Here is a 20,773-nt window from a genome sequence, read left to right as displayed (position 1 = left end):
TTATCGCAGGGTAGGATACAGTGCATCTGCTTATGGCTGCGAGTCACAACCTTAGTACATAGCAGTGGGTTTAGGTTTGGGCTTATGTAGCAGTAGTGTAGTGTTTACACCTCAGATCAGTGGGTGCCGGTTGGACCAGCAGGGGAACATATGGCCATGTGTATCTATGAAGTGTGCCTTAAGTGAATGTTGAGCAATTCATTCAGGTGAACCCATTTCACACTACATTTCATCTCAGGTCAAATTAGGCATAATGCTGTACTACTTCGTTGGGTCAGTGCTTTGAAAGAAACTGCTTATGCTGGTTCAAGGCCTCGTGACATTATAAAGCCAAGAAAAGTCTGTCAACCACAAATGACCTTGGGAACCGTGGTGGCGGCGGTGTGAAATGATGCCACCCTTCCTGGCGATATTGCCAAAGGAAAAAAGGAGAAGTTTCCTGGTAAAAACTACCCTGTCGGATGCTCAAATGTCTCTGCGCTCGGGTGATCAGCAGCCTCATGAATCAGAGAGGAGGTTATAGTTAAGAGGCATGAAGTTAAAGGGTAGGAAAAAGGAGGAATATAAGGTCTCTGGCCTCCAAGTGTCCCTCTCACTGCGCTGCTGGCTCCACCACCACCTGTAATTGTGCTTTGATTTACGTGTTGTCAAATATCCCCTGTGACAACACCTGCTGCCATTAAAAGCCATCAATAAACGCTGGGGTGAAAGGTCATTTAATTTGATTTTTACACCTCACACTTGGCTTTGATTGCAGGAACCATATCTTTCCTTCTTTTATGGGATCTTTATTATTTTGTGTGGAAAAGCAATAAACTGCCATTGACGGTGGGGCTGAATGGTATAGACAACGAACAAAAAAAAAAAAAACAGTGACACACCCACTCATTTCCCATTCAATCATCAGAAAATTCCACTGAGTGGAGAATCACACAGAGTGAAACAATGGCAGTAAAACTAAAGAAGGTAGCCTGTGCTAAAGTAAGTTCCTGTAAGGTCAGATTTTATGCCACATGGCTTCTCTGACAGTTAATATATGAAGGGGGTGCCCTTTTTCTTTTTTCCGTGTTCGTCTCATGTTTAAAATGTCTCCGGGCTTTTTTGAGTAATGTTTTTGTGGCAGGCGAGACAGAACGGGTTTATCACTTACTACAGCCAGTACACAAACACACCCTCATCCCCTGGTCCCCCATCTGCCGACACCATGCTGATAAAGTTACAATAAAGAGATAGTGAAACAAAATCAATGGGGACAGAGGAGGGGGACAGGCCTGTGGGTGTGTGCTTCAGGAGTGAGGATGGGGGGGCAAGGTCTACGGACGCATGCGTGCACATGTACACACATACAGTAACACACACGGTCACGCTCCTCCCATCTTTCCACTGGAGCAAGGCCTCTGGGTGCCCCCTGATGCCACAAGCGCCCAGAAAATTTAATCTTCCCAAATACTCATCAGGGCTCTCCATCGTCCTGCCTTGACAGCACCGGGGATAATTAATTATACAATTTCGATGGGAATATCGACTAAACAAACCTATTAATCATAGCAAAAGTCAATAGGCATGGACACATTCAATCATGTCCCAGCCAATGATTACTCCTCTCAAAATACAATAATTATTTTCAAGAGCTGCCTCGAATTAAATTTCTGTCAAGCTGGTACAAGTCTTGCAGTTGATGAAGGATGCAATGGATTTTTTTTCCCCCCCGTTCCCGGTGGAGGAGTGTGAGGAGGGACATTTATCCTTTTGGAAAGGTAGTTTGTTTTATAAGGATCATAACATGGTGTGTTTAACTAGACCATGACCATCAGATTATCTCTGATGCGCCCATTATGTCATCCATCTTGTCTGCCTTGGCAAGGAGGAGAGAGAGGAAGGAAGGAGGAAATGAATAGTTACTTCAGGCTCCTGCGGCTACTGTTACACACTCAGCGTTCCCGCTCGTCTCCGCTCATCAAATTCAACATTCTGCCGCATCCAGCAGCACAGCACTACATGTCAATATTGACGTCCTATTCTATTGTTTGGATTGCTACTTGTTTTAGTGCTTTGACATAGAAAACATATGTAAACCAATATTTTTAAAAACATCCCTCAAAAGTTAAAAAATTTATATATAACTGAAATTGACCCCTTAAAACGGAACTTAATTTACCTTTTATCAAAGACAATACACTGAGTGTTTTAGTTGAATTTAACTAAGTTGAGTAGGTTAGGTCAAATTTTAAAAAATTAAAAAAAGAAGAGAAAAGGTAAATCTTCCTGTGTATTCTGTGATTCCTTCCATCTTAAAGCTGCGCCCATGGCTGTCCATAGATAATGCAAAAGCCAGTTTGTAGTGATTCACAATCACAATTAAACATTTGTAAGTTTGTAATTTCCCAATGAAAGTTCATGAACGATGAAATTGATTTAACCCCCACAACTCAGTCTGTTTTTATATTACATGGCTAAGAGCATAAATAAGGTCCGTAGTTCCAGTCTGCCAACACAGTCCAGTCTATAAATGTGTGTGTGTGTTTCATTTGGCTTTTAATAAGGTCCAACTTTGAACTACTTAATATAATATATAGCCTTATAAAAGCTGAGGTGTGTACTGAGTGTTTTTTTTCTTCACAGACACTTACTCTACCCACCTACTGTGCCTATGTAGCTCATGTATCTACACCAAGACTCATTTAAAAGCTTTTCTGAAGATATTTGGATCATCAGTGGAAACAAAGAAACAAGGCCAATGTAAAGACATCAACTAAGACGTGTGCATCAGAGGTCAGCAGCTGCACATGACCAGGTTCAGCTTATACAATCAAGCGACGTTTCTCCAAAGTCTAATGTACCATCTGCAAAAAATGTGACTTTCAAGCTCTATTTTTGTTTCCCTTGATAGATAACGAAATAAATAGGTATTAAGTATGATATTTTGTCATGACAGAGTAAAAGCATAGAGTCTATAAATCTGTAATAAACCACTGACTATATTGATAGAAAGCACAAAAGGTGACTTACTGAGATCCCATTGTTTTGCCGAAAAACGTCCTGGTTGATATATTCAAAAAGCTTCTTTTCAAGTTCAAGAATAACCTAAAGCAGTAAAGAGAGAGAGTGTTCTGATCAATGCCAAAGGTAATGTGAACGGCACTTTGTAATTAGAACCAGTGCTTTACTGCAGTGGCAGACAGCACAGTTAAGTCTACATGTGTCTGGGTGATGCATCGGGACCAATCTAATCACATGTTAATACAAGCTGTAACACTTCACCATTGACATATATGTTAAAGATTAGTTAACATATAGTATTATTCTATTGGCTTTTTCACATTTATGGAATAATAAACTGTTCCAAGCAATTAAATAAGAAGTAAAACAAAAAATCCAAAAGGAGTTGATGGCAAATATAGATTCACAATCCACTTTATTAGGTTCACCTGTGTGATCCAATTTAATCCAATAGCGCAACTCTGTTCTGAGTTCTGCTTCATTCATTTTCTCAGTCTTTATTGAATTTGTTTGAAAGGTGATAATTCTACCATTTCTTTATCATTGTGATAAAAGTGAGAGATGCATTATACTAAAAGGGTTTTCTGATGTCTAGGTTGCCCTATTGAAAAGGCTGAGTTCCTGCAGGTGGATGTTGCATGTCTGTAGCACAGAGGTTCGGGTTAATAGTGACTCATTTCTGGTTTGACAAGGCATTAAGATATTTTTGCAGTTATGTAAACAAGCGATGTAATTAAGTGTACCTTACAGTACCTTTTTGTCGTTATCACTTTCTCGGAATATTATCTTCTCAACTTCATTGTCTGTGTTTCGGAATTTCTGCTCGATGGCAGAGGTGCAGAGACTCTAGAAGGGAGAGAGAGGTTGAGGACAAGCAAGGGGAAGTAAAATCAAGCTGATAAAATGGAAACTTACAAAGATGTTCTTACAGTAAATAACTCACCACCTACGTTACCACACATGTACAAACACACACACTCAGTGGGCAAACTGTTACTGGAGTCTGGATACACTACACTGTCTATCATTTGAATGCGTTTTAAAGAACCGTACCACACACTATCTATGTACTGACCCAATGGACTGTGTGCATGGTTAAATTCCCCTTTGTGGACTCTTAACAATTAGTTAAACATTCAACCATCTGTGTTTGAAGACATTTGAATGAGGTAATCCCTCAGCCAGTGATTCCCATAACACAGCTGAGAGCGAGCGGCCTGATTGAAATTCAAAGCACAGATTAGATAATCGGGTCAAGCCAATATAGCGAGCAGAAAAAGGCCCTTTACACTGAAATGTCACCAATCAGTCCTGCTTCGGCCACATAGAAATGGCACAGCTAACCAGAACAAACACCTTGCCCTGAGAGAACGTGGAACAAACTCTCTGCACCCCCCACAGCCACCCAGCTGCCTCAACTCCATTCCTTCATGCTCAACCTCCCCCTACCCCAAAAGCAACTTTCTAAAGCCCTAACAAATCGCTCCATCTTTCACTCATTTAGGCCATCCAAATGCAGGGTCAATATGGTCCCCTGGCAGCCAAATGCTAATGCGCTTAAGTGTGCTTAAGAAGCTTTGTGCAATGAATGGGGCAAAGAAGGAGCTAGTGAGAAGGCAAGAGATACTATCCCTGTCAAAAAGTCATTGTAGCCACAGCTACAGAAGACAAGCGCAGATCCGCCGTCTCTCATTAGCACCAAACTGATGTGTGTGGCAAACGTTCTGCTCAGTACAATTTGAATCTTACAGAAGAGATGACATTAACTGATAACTGAAGCACAGATATTGTATTATTGTCTCTTTTAGGCAAAGAAAGACAATTAGCTAATGCACCTTCCCTTGTGGGAAAAATGTCTTTTCCCATCATGATTAGATATAACATTTCTGGGTGAATTTGACCATTACACTCAAGGGACACAGTGGTTATAAATGCAGAATTTCATAGGTTGATTCCAAAGACTGATACAGTTAACACACTGGATTCACTCAACCTGCCTGTTATGTACAGTACGGTCAAGGTTTGATGTTTAGAGCCACTGCTGAGGCCAGTACTGGTTTCTCTGCATCCTGGGCTGAACCTTCACATGCTACTGGATGTTGACATGTCATTGATTGACTCATATGTCCATTGACTGACCCGTCGGTGTGTCTGTGCCGTTGGTGGTGGTGGCTGATTACACCCTATTGATCACAGCTCCCCACCTGTCTTGTGTGAAAAGCACACGCGCATCGTCCTCCACACAGCAGTCTGTGCTCACAGCGTGTCACTATGACGAGTCCACTGAATACAGAGATGTGTAAAATGAGGATCCACTGCTGAGACTTAGGACTGCATCACCTAACACCTTATTCCTATTGTCAACAGGGATCTCTGTCCACAATTTTCTGTCCTTTCAAACACATTACATAAGTTACATTACACTATAATTAATATGACTGTAACTGGTTCCTGATTTGGTACATAAAAATTACCCTAAATGAGGGAGGGAGGAAGGCAGATGTCAAGACAAGATGTAGTCCAGTGGACATTAAGGATGTCTTTACTCCTCTGGGCTCCCTAACTGATTCCGCAATGTGACTTGGCATTATGTGTCTGCATTATGGGTCAAAGGTCAACGCTGAGTGTTTGTAGAAGGCCAGGGGCTGGGGATGAGAGGTGGCCAAGAAAAGCGCTGCCTTTGTGAATTCGTATGGAGGATAATCTCATGACTGTTGAAGGAGGAAGCGGCTGCTTAAAGGGGCTCTCTATTCCAGCTGCTCTCCTTAGAAGAGAGGTTAAAACAATCTGTCCCACTTCAAAGAGCAAAGACACACACACGTTTAAGCCTCCTGTCTCTGGCCCTGCCAACAGATGGAGAGGTTCCACCGTCCCTGAAACGAAGAAAGCCACACACAGCAGCATGATGTTGCTGATGATGCAAGACACGACAGGAAATTATAAGATTAAAATATTATTATAGAAGTATATTAGTATACTAGAATTAATGTGTTAATGCAGACACTGGCTCCAACTGTCCCTGTAGCCAGAGCCAAGCTTTAAATTTAACCTACAACTCAATGATCTGTTTTTGTTTTATTAAACGTCTTAGTTCTACACATTTGTCTACACTTTCCTTAATCCAGTGCCAGAAATCATTCACGTTAGTCACAGCACTGACATTTCAGGAATATAATAATCCACTGGGTGCTTTTGGAACTTATTAAATTCCAATTGGTTAAAAGAAAATATGAGCGCATGTGCAGAGAGAGTTACAGGATAAGTGGACAATGAGCTGAGGAGTCATTCTTCATTAGCAGAGGCGGGTGACAGGGGCGGCCCTTTGTGTCGACAGGGGCAACGACTCCGTCAGAATGCGCCATTATTTTCTGGCTGCCAGGCAAAGGGGGAAGCTGCCAGCTGAGTCAAGGTGTGCCAGTGGGGCTGGCAGGTTCAACGTGACTTGATTAGTGCCTTGATCACTTTTCTCCCGCTCGCCGCCGTACATCACGCCCATCCAGCACGCGTGATTGCGGCACCTGCCTGAGCCGGGTAACGACAAAGGCAACGACAAATTTCTGCCTCTAGCCCAGCTGCCACCTATTACACAGGAAGGCCAGTAAATCATCTGTGACCCTCCCCACCCAGTCTGACTGGACACAAGCCAGAGTTATTCACTCCTGTCTCCCCGTAGCTGGCTAATTTAATGCTTCCAAACGCAACACAGCAGCCTAGGAAATCGACACGGTGAGGAGGAGACGCTAAGACTGGCAAGGCTAGCCTGTGCGTGACCCACTGGTCAACGGCTGACCCTAGTAAACCCGGCCTGTGTCACCCCTAACAGCAACTAACACACAGTGAAGCTCTTCCCATGAACTCTCTGAGCTGTGTGAGAGCTGCCACGGAGGCTTGATGGCACTGTGTGCGTTGTAGGAGGTCTCCCAACCTGCCACGCCCTTGCCCCAAAAAAGAAACGAGGTAAGAGGGCGTGTGAGGTGGTGATAATGTGCCCTATTTATCTTGTGCATTATAACATCTGGGAAACTTCTCTAAAAACAAAGGCACACATTGAGGGCTGCCATTCTGGCTTTACCTTCAGAAACCGACCAAAAGCATTTGTCCCCTCGCAATGGATAATGGACAGGCCACAAATCATTCAGGACAACAGGATTGAGGGGTGTGTGTGTGAGAGAAACTGAATGTATGTGTATGTTTTGTGTGTGTGTGTGTGTGTGTGTGTGTGTGTGTGTGTGTGTGTGTGTGTGTGTGTGTGTGTGTGTGTGTGTGTGTGTGTGTGTGTTCCCCCCCTGGTATTTAACTTCTCTGCTGGCCCATTCTGCAGGGCCCCGCAGGACAAATTGCCCTGCATGGTTGTCTTTGAGAGGCAGTACGGCGCGCAGAGAAAGGGACAGGGCTGAAACACAGGGAACAGGCCTATAAAAATTCATCACTTTGACCCCGGTGACCTCCCACTACTGGGGGGTTACACACACACACACACACACACACACACACACACACACACACACACACACACACACACACACACACACACACACACACACACACACACACACACACACACACACACACACACAAAGATGCACGATCACGCACTTGCCCGCCCACCAAAACTAACTGAGCAAGGAGCAACTGTTGGAAATGATCTTCTAAAATTTCAGTTAGAATTTATTCCCTATGTAACGTTAGCGTTGATTAGAGCCACAGAAATGCACAAAGCCTCCTGATCTTTCGGTCGCTTTCTCTCATGCATGCCCACTAACAAACACAATGGCTGTGGAAAAGCCTTCGACACAGGAAAAGGCCACCAGATGCTACATTGTGAGCAGCTCTGTGTGTAAAGTAAAGGCAGTAAAAAGAGGGTGGGTTCTCCTGCTGTGTATTAGTCCCAGTGAGAGGAGGACATTGTCCCCGACCGGGCTCTCGACACATTACTGCCACCTGTACAAAGAAAACCTAATGGGAGATTTAATCTGAGAAACGTCCCCTGCCATTTTTAGTCGGCACTTTGAAACCAACCGCAGCAGATGTCTGCAAGACTGTTTAACGACTACTCTTAACTCCCCAACAAGGCCACGCAGTGCTACTGGTGGTATAAAGACTAAGCACCTGAAAACGCTTTGCTTTCATTCGATTTACTTATTCCACCACAGCTGCAGTGAGGAATCAATTCAAAGAAAACAGACTGTGAAGTAATTTGTTGTGCTGAGTCAATTAGACAATACTGAAAACTTAATTAGTGGTTAGAGATGGTCCAATAGGAATGAGTTCCGTTAAGTTCATTACTGGTTTGTGATAAAGATCAGCACCAAGCAATTAGTGGGTGTCTAATTTTGTTCCCTTGAAATGGTGCTGGTTAGCCTCTATAAGTGGTTTAGCCCTGTACATAACCTGTACCAGACTCTGAATGCGCCTTCAAAAGTTATATCTTATTTTATAGATGACCACATTTGTTTTATTTTAATTCATAAATTAGCTTTATATCAAAAGTTAATTTTATTCTGCAAAAGTCTGAGTTTAGATCCAGACAGCAGGCAGGTGACTTGTCTTTCTTCCAGGGTGGAAAGCAGGCACAAAACCCTCCTCAAGCACAAAGGACACTGATTCATTTAGAGCACCACCCTTTAATTTGTTTGCACCATTTCATCGAAATGATGTGCTTGTCGTCCAGGGTGAGGGAGGTGTAATTCAGCTAAGCAAAAGGGGAAGAGGAAGCTACCGGAGGGGAGGAGGGGGTCTTGACACCCCACCACAGGGTGCTAGGCAACCATCTAGTGGGTGGGCTTTGTGATACATTTTACCAATTTTTCATGCCCTCCCTCTTGATGTGACCCCACTCAGGGCCCTTTATGCCCCTGACAGCTCTGCGCAGGAAAACATGCTGCCGCTCTGATAGCATGAAATCGGGAACAAAGACCCCCAGGGAGAGGAGAAGGGGGCCACTGAGGCACGCTGTGCTCTGGTCCCGCCTGGCTCTGGACACAAACAGATGTTAGGCCAGCCCCGGCTCTCTTTGCCTCCTGAAAGAGGAGGCCCTGTCGGAGAAATGGGCCTGAAACGCATTGTCTTGGCCCTCCTCTAAGACAAAACCTGGAGCCACTACTTCTGAAAGGGCCTGGCAATATGGCCATCGCAGATAAATCACATGCGAGGAAAGAGAAAGCCCATGAATTTTCAATGTGGCCCTTAATGGGCCCTCTTAAATATAATGGTATGTTTTCATGCAGATGTCAATGGTGCCCAGTGACTTTAATGTCAGTGGGCAAAGTTGTTTAAAAGGCCAGTGGGTCAACGTTACTGTATGTTTACAGCTGTGTGGCAATGAGCCCTGCTGACAGTAAAGATTCAGAATGAGATACCTGAAGGCTGAAGGTTTTAAATAATCCTGGCGCCTTCAGAGCATTCCTTATAGCAACAACCTTTTATCATCTTTTACTTCTTCTCCAGGCAGTGTGTGTGTGTGTGTGTGTGTGTGTGTGTGTGTGTGTGTGTGTGTGTGTGTGTGTGTGTGTGTGTGTGTGTGTGTGTGTGTGTGTGTGTGCTCATGCCCAGAGACCCTCCAGAGACAACATGTATTATCATGGCAACCCCTCTTATTCTTCAGGGAGTGAAAGAAAAAAAACAATTATTGTGCTGTGAGAACTGCATTAGTCAAAAATAGACTGACATCATACAAATTGGACACTATGTACCAGGCACAAAGAATGCCCTATCCCTCACAGTTTATGCCAGCTTTCATCTGGACTAAATAATGGCATCAGTGTTAGGCGCTGCTGTTCCTGCTTGTGATTTCAAAGGCAAAGAGGAGACGAGACAAAACCATCAATAACGTAAGAGATAAAGAAGGACTGAGCCTGAAGGCAAAGTTGATTATTCATGATTTATGGAAAGATTAGTCAGTTTGGAAAAAGTGGTGAATTAAATAAAAAGACACAGATTGAATATTTGATCTACTTCAATTCACCGACTGATTAAATTAATATTCAGTTAGATCTTGGATACGTCTTGTTTGCATATCTCTGCTTCCTAATAAATCTGAGACACAGAGAGACTTATCTTCATTGTACTAGTTTAACATCGCATTTTGGCAAAACTTTTGTTCTTATTAGGAGTGACAGGAATCACAGGCAGCAGCCTCACCACTAGCTAACAATTATTCACGCATACTGTATAACCTACTTTACAGAACAACTCCGACCATCAGGCATAAAGTGAAACAATTCGCTCATTGATAACAAGATCTTCATAAAGAATGTTGTTTAAGGGTGAAGACGAAATCTTAGATCTTACAATTTGTATATTTATTGACTCTATCCTCTACTCTTCACACATGAGCTCAAGTTGAAGAGGACAACATTGGACAGACGGATGAGAACCTCAGGTTGTATTCCTGATCAGAGGGGCCCACAAAGCAACATGCCCTCCAAGGCCCTGTTAGTGCCAGGCTCTGCGCTCATCCTTAGCTTGGTTTGTCACACCATCCCACCGTTGACACAGTGTTCCCAGCTGCCAGTCACAGTGAGCCCAGTGAACCCCAGTCCTCCTCCTCCACCAAGTACACAATGGCAATAGCATGGCTGGCGCCGGGCTCAAACGGCCTGTTGTTAATAAGCAGGACTAACAGAAGCCACTGCTTGTTCTTCATTTGCCAGCGTTTTTAATGATATGGACAGCGCTCCCATCAAAGCGGCATCGCTCAAGTTACGCCCTCATAGCTCAACTCTTTTCCTCTGTGTGTTACGACGCTGCATTCATTAGCGTCGAAAGAGAGAGGAGAGGGAACAGGCGCTGTTGTCTAGAGGGAATAGTCTCCCCTCTATATGCAGATGGGCTAGCTGTGATATAATAGGCCCTCATTGTGATACATGGAACTCTTCTAGCCAGACTATATGTCTTTATTGTATTGTCAAATCTTCATCACAAGCTTTGCCTGAGAGGCCATAAACAGGAACAGAATAAATAACAGGTGCCAAAGACTAGTAATGTAGTAGACGGACGAGGTTTACAGCAAAAAGACAAATGAGATGAGGTAAAGTATATTGTCTCAAACAAAGGAGCATATTGACTTAGTAGGCTACAAAACACTATTTGAAGGATTAGTAAACACAATAAAATATTCAAATAGAAGTCTCTTAAAAGTCTCTAATAGTAAACAGAGTCCTGCAAATAGTCTATATTTAAGATTAGACTAACTGAAATTATCCTAGATTATATAATTAAAAAAAAATCCAGTAATAGACATTTTATAGCTGTTATCTGTTAAACTACACAAGGATTACTGTGTGTGTGTACAGCTGTGAATCTGGGCATATACGCATGTGTGTGTGCATGAGTGTATCTGTGGGACCGAGGGCAGCCAAGGAGGGTCGCTGTCCCAAGTGTCAGGGGTTCCACAGAACAGCGGCCCAATCAGTGCTGGCCCGCTGGTTAATGGATGGATGGCCCCCAAAATTAATTAGCCTGACTAATGTAGTGTACACTTAATTACACTAGCTGCCTTTTGATTTATAGGCGGCCAGACACACACACGCTAGTTAAAGTCAGACTAAAAGAGGGGAATTATCTAGCTTTTACTGGTGCAAATGATTTACCCAGAATGGGTTCAGCAGCCACGACTACGACATCATGATTTGATGAACATTCAAACTTTAATTGTTAATAATGATGTTTTATGATTACATTAAAAAGTAATATTAGTTTATGATGCAAAGTTACTCACATCCTCCTTTGATTTTTGAGAAAATCAGGGACAAGTGCATTTAATTCTAATTAAGCATCTATAAACAGAACATTAGACATATATAAAAAAGAAGAAGCATTAACATAGTCTTGACATGCAGAATTTGACAAACAGACTTTTTTTTACATTTTGTCAGGAGCATGTTTCTCTGCTCAAATACTGTTTAGGTCGTTTGACTCCATCATAAAGGAATGAATGTCACTATTAAGCATTTTAATGCATTCAGTAGATGTGAAGCTAGTCTTGGGCTCCACCTTTAATTTCATGCTGCTCAGGCAAGAAAAGGACACAGGACAAAAAGAAGGAATGACGCCTGGTCCAGCGCTCTGCACTTCCTGAAGACTCAGAAAGGGGGCGCTGCTCCAAACAACTATCTGATCCAATGGGTAAGTGACCAGCTAGCCTAATGAAAATCCCTGCATGTAGTAGCACATCAGCCCCAATTAAAACGGCCCACACCATGTCATAGGGACAGTAGATCAAGTCAGCAATTAACCTTCCTGGTGGCCTCTATCAATCCTTAAATTGGAGCAGGCCGGGCAGCGGCACACAATTTCTGCAGATATTAAATTTACATTCTATTAACTTTAATTAGGAGGGATTTTAAATATACTAGCAGTCCAGGCACAGTGCCCTGAGCCTGTCATCAACACCGGTGATTCACGGCCACCAGCCACCTCAAGGGACACATACACACACTCACACCACCATACAGCGTAGACCACCTTGTGACTGAAGCATTTACACCAAGGAAAAGGTGTGTTTACAGATGGTTCATAGGGATTATCTGCACTGGTTTGGTGGTGAAGATCCCAACGATCCCAACACAGAGAATGACACCGATCAGCTATTGTCCGACAGGTCGAACACGGAACAGATTTGTCATCCTATACTCTACCTACCCGCAAATATGCTGATCGAATTGTTCCTTAAACTGTATCTCCTCCAAATCATCTTAGTCTGATGTCAAAGCTACAGTATTATTTAAATAGTTTAAATAATATATGTTCCGGAATTGTTCAAATATATAGATCTGTATATATGTCTGTATATCACCATCAGGTGACCATCAAACCCTTCTTGAGAATTCGGCTTCTCATATTAGTTTTTAGGCCCTGGTTTCATTGCAACATGTCTCCTGTGGGTTGACACGCACTGCATCTTTAGACAGTTAATCACTACTGGCTCGAACGGGGCTTGATAATGAGTGCTCAATGAGGGATTAAAAGAAATCACAGGCAGCAAATGAACAAGTGGACTGTGAAGTATCTGATTTCCCAGACAAAATCTTCAAAAACCGCTCCATTGTACGTTGCCGTTTTATCTGCACCCATGCAAATCATGATCAAGCCAAAGCATGATCAGCCCATGGGAGAGGAAGAGGGAAGGCTGTTGGGGACTGGACCACCTCCAGGCTGCTCAGTTCAAGCATTAGTCTCCACGTGGCTGTGTCCTTTGTCTGGCAGTCAAAGGACCGCTGAATGGGGGTCAATTGAAACCAATTCCCTCTGTCGGACACAATTAATGGGGTTGCCCGGACTGGGCAGAAGGGGGGCGGCTGTAGGGCTTTGGTTACTGATCCTGCAGCACAAGCATGACAGGAATTTGCCACCTGGAATTTGTCCTGTGAGAACAACAAACCCACCCACTTCCTTTTCTGTACACACACACGGATACAGCCTAAAATATCCCCTGTGCCATCCTTCCACGCAGGCAGTGGTTGTCCACAGTCTATTCACCCAACCTCGACAAGTGACAGAGAAGAGGAGATGTGATGCATCGGGTAGAAATGGAATAAATGTACTGGAGCATTCTAATCCAGTGACTTGTATGATTCCCAGGGATCCTCATCAGTGCTCGTCTGAGAGGCTAGCAGTGTAAGTTGGTTATTATTATTATAGAAAAAGCATCTCTTGCATCTGCAAAAATTTGTGGCGGTACTTTCTAGCAGCGAAACTAGTGAGAAAAGCAGAAAAACGAGACTCTGGCAGTGAAAATGGGAGTTGGCCTCAGGGTCTGAATCAATCTTCGGATAAGTATGGGCGATCGATCCACCAGCAGCCCATCTACAGTTAAGCACTTCAGTGGATGTGCACTAATTGTCCTGTTGACATTAATTGTCATTAAAGGGCTTAAAACGGCCTCATGGCCGTGAGTTACATCCAACACTAGGGTTGCAACCCATTTATTTATCTGTGACATCACAGCTCTCTCTGTCACTAACACGCGAGTCCCAGCTCAATCAGACTGGAAGACTACCGCACAGGACGAGGTTATATGTGCCTTTAACAGGGTTGTGTCTCACAGATGACATCATCAGCCTTTCCTGTTGTAAATCATTGATGTTTGCAGGAATGACATGTGTGCGTCTGTGTAAATGAAAAGAATCACTGATTAATTTGGACCAGTGTGTGTGTGTGTGTGTGTGTGTGTGTGTGTGTGTGTGTGTGTGTGTGTGTGTGTGTGTGTGTTTGTGTGTGTGTGATTGTGTGTGTATGGAGGGGTTGGGGGCACATCCACAGGTGGAAATGAGTGGGGCACAGACAGACACACACCGATGCAAGGCTAACATATCTCTGGAAACGGGGTCGTGACCTTTACTGCACATAAGCAGCATTTTGGCAGTACGGACATGGGGAAGATGATGCCACAGAGTTTTCCCACATCAAGCGTATGTAAGAAAAATAAACATGCTCCACATCATCATCCAACTTTGCTTGATTATATATTTTCATCTTAATGAAGAAATGTTGAAATGTGTCCCAGGTGACCTGGTGACACCTGACTTCTAACTGGCCTCTGAACATCTTGGATCCCTATGATCAGCAGGTTAGTGGCAAATCCAATATTATTCAGCACAAAATCTGAGGCAATCAATCAATGTCCCCGATAGATTGCTGATGAAAAACGTGATGTTCAACCCACTTGGCTGTCTGCTGTAGATGGGGATGATAAGCATTTACTGCTCCCCTAGTGGCCAGATGACTCGTTTTCTCTGAGCCCCACACATAGTGAAGTCCTTCCTCAGTCATTTAAGCAGAGTCCCACCATTCAGAAAGCTATCACATTTTCCTTGAATGGGGCTCTGGTTGAGCTGAACAATGCCCACACCTTGAACAGGCCCAATGACTTGAGGGCCATTGTGCTGGAGAGGATCGGCCAACAAGTGGCTCTCCCACTTTGTTATCATAATACAACACTGTCCACAGTGGGCCTATGACTTCTTCTGCTACTAACCCCCCGCTTCCAAACGTCCTCACAGAGAATACTGAATGACTGCGCTACCTTGGCTCTCACATGCCTCATTTGCACCAAGAGAAGGAGGGTAGGAGGAGGAGGAAGAAAGAGAGGAGGGAGGGAGAAGGAGAGGAAGAGAGAAAGAAAGAGCAGTGAATGGCACCATAACATAACAATGCACTTGGAGGCTCAGTTGGCAAACACAGCTGGGCCAGAAACAGAGAAGCGTTTAATGAGTCATAACTCTGAAGAGAAAGAGGGCTACTGAAACCACTTTTATTACATTGCTGTCCATCTTGGATCAGTGCAAGCAAACACACACATATACCACACACACACACACACACACTTCATGATACTTACAAACTATATTAGTACATCATCTTTCAGGTTTAATTTGATTGATAGATTATAACACAAATTCACTCACCTTAATAACCTGCATTGAGTCCAACCTGAAGTTAAAGTCTCCAAACACAAAATATGGCAACTTCTGATACCGCCAGTCAGAGATCCTGCAAACAGTTGCAAATAAATTAGTACTTCAACAACTGTTTTGGGTGCTGGCAATGTGAATGAAAAGCCAGAAAAGCCATCACATAACATACACATTCAAATTATTATCAGAGCTAAGAAAAAGATTCTTCAGAACTTTCTTGGCTCCTTGACCTCAGGGTATTTAGTTCAGGAAGCCCACAGCACCACCTGGTGGTGTGAGCACTTTGACCCACAGAGCAGACAAAGTTTAGATTTTAATGTTAATATATTTTAAAGCATCATAATTTACAAGATGGTGTTTACAGTATGGCTTTATAATGGAGAGAAAAAAATTTAAGTGAGGAAGATTTTAGGCTTTATAAAATATAAAACAGACGTATTTTCTGGACAAAGTGGCTAATTTAACATAAATCAATATTATATCACTGTGTTAAAATTACGAATGCATTAATAAGCTCATCAGTTTATTGTAGCAGCAGGTCACAGTAAACAATTTGCAATTTGCATCAGAATTAGAGGTACCGAGTTGTGGCAGAATTTACTTCCACTGAGGTGCATAAAGAAAAAAAAATATTCAGGGAAAGAAAAGTGCAAATACTTCAAAGCCCTATCCATAAGTACGGAATGCCTACAGTTCCGTTATCTTTCAGCTGACACCACAATTAAATTAATCAATCTGGTTAACCTTCTTTCATGAGCTGCTTTGAGGAAAGGAAAATTCACTTTCCTCAACTGATCAAAGGCAGTGACCAACCCAAACCCTCTGATTGTCCACCTAGAGTCAGAGAACATCTGAACAGTTTAAAAGACTCCATCCACCCATGCTGTCACAGGCTCCGCTTCGCTAGCGACTGTGATACCCCTCAGGGATAATTAATTCAAGCACATCCTGAATGCTTTTAAATATCAAAGTATAGTGTCAGAAGATTCATAGACTATTTATCCTCCCTGTCAAATCTCCAGAACTTTGCCAAGGCATCTCAGGCATCCCAGGGGGGAAAAAAAGCACCTAAGCGACATATAATGAACTCCTTTGCTTGATCACCTACTCAAACACGGCTCTTTAACAGAGTAAAGATAGGAAATTAAGGTGGGTGTAGTGCAAGCTCTTGTGTAATTAATGATTCAGGATGCTTGACTCACTATCGCCACTAATTGTGTGGATAAATCTCACCACGGACTTCCCAGGCTCAGATAACAATATATTTATGGGGCCGTAAAGAGAGAAGAAGCCTCTTCTTAGTGGTGGGTCCCAGCTCTGGTCGGCTGTCGTAAAGCATGGCCACTTGGGGAAACGGGGACAGCAGAAGGGGGCTTTACTGAATGGACAGTATGGAAGTCTCTCTTCATCTTACATGTATATTAAACTGATCATTTTAATTACTCCTCCAACTGATCATTAACGAACTTAGAACCTGGAGAGAGAGAGAGGTGACAGAAAAATGAGGCAGGTTACTCAGTAGAACCTGCAAAGCATGTGTGTTTCTTCACAGCCTGGTGGTCTTTCTCCTCTATGTCCTATAGCTCTATTCTGCTAACAGCCACATCTAATACCCACAGCTTGACTGTTTTGTCTGTCGCTCCAAGGTATCAGCCACAGGTCAGAAGGTAACACTCTGTTTACACGATCATTTCCTAAATCACTCATGGTGACCCACTGGTGTGAAAGTTGACTTTTTTCTTGGCCTTTGTGAGGGGAACGAAGAATTGCAACATTAGCTACAGCTACTGGGCGTGAAAGGAGCCTGAGGGTGGGGGGTCCCGAGCTTCGCGCCCCCCCCCTGCTGACCCTTAGCCTTTACGGGGGGCCCCCGTTAGCCTCGTCATCACAGTTCATTCAGGCAAACTGTAACAGTGTCAGTGACATTCTCCCACAAAGACACACTCCTTTACACAGTCTATAAACATGCTTTCTCCTAAACAATTCATCGTTCGGTGACACGCAAGAAAGAGGCTCTCCAGGCGGGTTGTTCTCACTGAGGTTTGGGCCGAGGGCCTTCGTCAGGCGTTCCTAGGTGCCACACAAAGAGCGGGGTCAGACGCTAATTTATATCGTGGCCCCCGACTCTGCTCCCAGGCTCCTTAAAACCACCAGCACAAAGCAACCACAGCACATTCTCCTTTCTTTCACAGCCGACCATCATTTGGCAAATATGGACAAAAACAAACAAAACAAAAGCTTGTGGTCAAAGCACTCAACATGCGATGGCTCTGTCCCATCCCATCAGCAACTCTTCCAGGTAGGACACATGTAGACCATGTTAAGAAACAAAGCCCATCTGATTTCAAACCTTCCCTCTGTCTCTCACTGACTCCTTTCTAGATTATATGCTGTGACTGGCAGCTAAACTGGGCCATAATAGACAGTCTATATGGGATTATGAGGGTGCAACTGGGGGCCATGTCATGATTATATTGACAAGATGACTTAGCATAATTTGGCAGGTCACATTTAACTATGCACACAATGACTGGTCTGAGCGCAGTCATCCATTGTAAGTAAATGTTGAGAATTTGGGAGAATGTTAACATTGTGAAGAATGTGCTGGATGACGTCTCTCTGAAAAGACCAGGGTGGCCCCTGACAGGACCTTTGACTTCGCAGGACAAGCTTCCCTTCGTCCTCCTGTTGCCTCCCCTGTTCCTCAGTAACACCCACCAAGTAGAACAACATAGAGGAAGACTCAGAGTTAGGACAGTGTGGCGGTCACAGAGAGGTTAGTCAACACTTGAAGCCAACCACAGTGTCAATGTACAGTACACCAGAGTCTGAGAGGAAGTGTCTTCTAGGATTATGTAACAAAGAAAAAAGAACATTGGGGTTTCAGTTTAAAAGCTATATGTTTTACAGAATCCATTAACATTTTTATTAGTTTAGTGTTGACCCACATTCTGTTTAAAATCAAGTAAAATAGAGCAGGAATAGTCATTTTTTCACCTTTATTACAATTATGCATGAAGCTAATACTAAAAACGAAGTCTAACCAGGCCCGCAAATTGTGGTCATTGTGGTGCGATATCACTTTCAGACAGAGGGTGCGAGAGAGAAATGAACAAGTTCACTATGAGAGGAAGACACTGGCTAAGATTAACCTATGCCCCGGGTGGCCCCCCAGGGTGAGAAAGCAATTCACAGGCAGATAGGCAGGCAGGCAGGTATGCAAAAACACAGGTGTGTGGTTGATTTGGATACCAGGTACGAACTAGAAAAGAAAGACGAGGAAGCTCAGAATGTCAGGCAGGCACCAAAGCACATGTACACACTCACACTAGTCTCTTTAATAAATTCATTCTGGCTTTATGGAGGATTGCCCTGTGATTATCCAGCCCCCCCCTGCAGCTCGACATGTCTATTGGCTGGAAACTGGCCGGCCTTTTTCTGCTCTTTCAGCCTGTTGTTCTGGGAAAAGCCCAAAGGAAAACATTTAGATTGGAGGGCTCTTTGAGACACGCTGACAGTTGACTGATGACCGTCCATAAAATGACAAAGCATCGCTGTGTGGTGGCCAGTGCGGCCCACTGCCTCCCCATGGGAAACTAATTGCTTTGAATTGTTAACGGCAACATTATTTTTCTGCCAATCATTGCTTTTCAATGCCCTGAAAATGAGCATGAAACAAGTCTTTTCACCGAACAAAACAGTTAAATGTCCCCAATGTTGATCAAATTAACTTCAGCACTGTGACAATGGACTATATTTGTGTGAAAATAATGGCGCGTCACAATGGCAGCCTTTATGCCAGGATTTCACAGTTGTAATGTAAAACTGATCTACCCTGAACCGGACCAGCCGCTTTGAATGAGGCTGGAAAAAAGAAACAAACTCCAAAACACAAAAGGGACTTTTTTAAGCAAGAGGGTGGAAAGAAACACTGTTGACTTTATCTCATGCTATCATTTCACAGGGTTTTCCATCCTTCAGAGAAGCCAGGACCTCTACCACTGTTTAGCACAGAAACAAAATAATAATGCTGGCAGATGCAACCAACTGCATAAAACACATAGAAACCATGTACAGTCTACAGCAAATATCAGAAACCATTAACTCTTAATAATAATCACCTACAATGTAAATATTAGATGATCTTTTCATTTTCAAAGTCCAAAAAAACGAGGGATCCATCTCAAGTAGAGCTTTTCTTTGCTTTTGTGCGAGTGGCCCACACATCAGTAGAGGCAGTGTTTTTCTGATGTGACTCCACAGTCAGATGTGGCTAAACGCTGTTCCTGCTCAGCATTGTTCCCCCGAGGCCCCGCAGTACTTTGGAGATAAACACCGTTTAGTGGTTAAAAGGGCCACAGAGGAAAAGGCTTATCAGATGTGTCCTCAATGGGCCGTAAGCTGCATTATTAGACCTAGGCCGCAGATAAAGTGGAGACTGAAGTTTCATTCCCAGTGGCAGAGTCCCAGCCACTGCTCTGTGATCAGCTCATGCACTAGCTGCCTCATGCATCTCAGCTACTGGGGTGTTCACCAGCATGCCTCCCCTCCTTCTCCTCTCCCCTCCCATTCGGCAATGAGAGATTAGAGCTGAGAGAGGGAGAGCGGAGAGAAGAAGAAAGATTGGAGGGAGGGGGTGGCTTTAGGTATCCCCCTGTCCCTTTTCCTGCTCTGCTTTCTGGGGGTAGGAGTCAGAATTGGGACAATGGCCAAAAAGATGGTTCCCAACCAGCCGTTGAATGGGAACACTGTTGGTGGTAGTGCTTCATTCAAAGCCCAGCTCGGGCACATTGTCCTCCCAGATCGACGGAGTAGAATGGAGTTTGCTGGTGGCTGCCAAAAGGTTAGCAGCCACTGTGAAAAGACCAGCCCATTATTCACTGCCCTTTGCAGAGCCCAAGCACCCTTTGTGCTCCTCCACTCTTCCCTCTGCATGGCCAGCTTTTTCTCACTCTGGTGCTCCGGATCTGTGCCCGACGGCTTCCCCCAAAGTGAATGACTGAGGCGCGATGCCCCCACTATCCCACCCCCGAAGGTCTAGCAAGGACTACCAGTGTAGCCAGGACGCACACCCCCTACCACCACCTTAACCAGTACCCGCCATCCCCACCCAGAATCCTTAAATGATACGGTCCAGAAACAACAACAAGGTTACCATCACTACACGAGGGGATTTAAAAAGAGGCTATTTGAGGCTATTTCCATGAAGGTCATTAAATATTAATCACTTCAAAAAAATTAATCACTTGCAACAACCTGATGAAAGAATAGGACATACGGGGAAAACACAGCAGCACAAGCAACAACAGAGGTGCTATGTCAGTGAGTCCGTGTAAGTTACAGCATAATAAAAACTG

The 20,773-nt window shown here is 43.8% G+C and overlaps 1 protein-coding gene across 3 annotated transcripts in view; it reads right to left on the bottom strand.

Moving 5' to 3' along the window:
• Nucleotides 1-20,773, bottom strand: part of LOC114870356 (inositol polyphosphate-5-phosphatase A-like) — a 91,195-nt gene that overhangs the window by 13,572 nt on the left and 56,850 nt on the right. For all 3 annotated transcript variants that reach the window (XR_008692518.1, XM_029174845.3, XM_055502235.1), the window contains 3 exons: nucleotides 15,408-15,492; nucleotides 3,754-3,846; nucleotides 3,010-3,084 (listed from right to left, as the gene is read on the bottom strand). Coding sequence is in view for 2 of the 3 variants with exons in the window: in XM_029174845.3 (XP_029030678.1) it covers nucleotides 3,010-3,084; nucleotides 3,754-3,846; nucleotides 15,408-15,492 (253 nt within the window). In the remaining variant the exon portion in view is untranslated. The remainder of the gene's footprint in view (nucleotides 1-3,009; nucleotides 3,085-3,753; nucleotides 3,847-15,407; nucleotides 15,493-20,773) is intronic.

Source organism: Betta splendens, chromosome 15 (genome assembly GCF_900634795.4).
Source record: "Betta splendens chromosome 15, fBetSpl5.4, whole genome shotgun sequence".
In the NCBI taxonomy this organism is placed as follows: domain Eukaryota; kingdom Metazoa; phylum Chordata; class Actinopteri; order Anabantiformes; family Osphronemidae; genus Betta; species Betta splendens.
The sequence above is the reverse complement of the archived record's forward strand: the minus strand, read 5'-3'. Positions and strand labels throughout refer to the sequence as shown.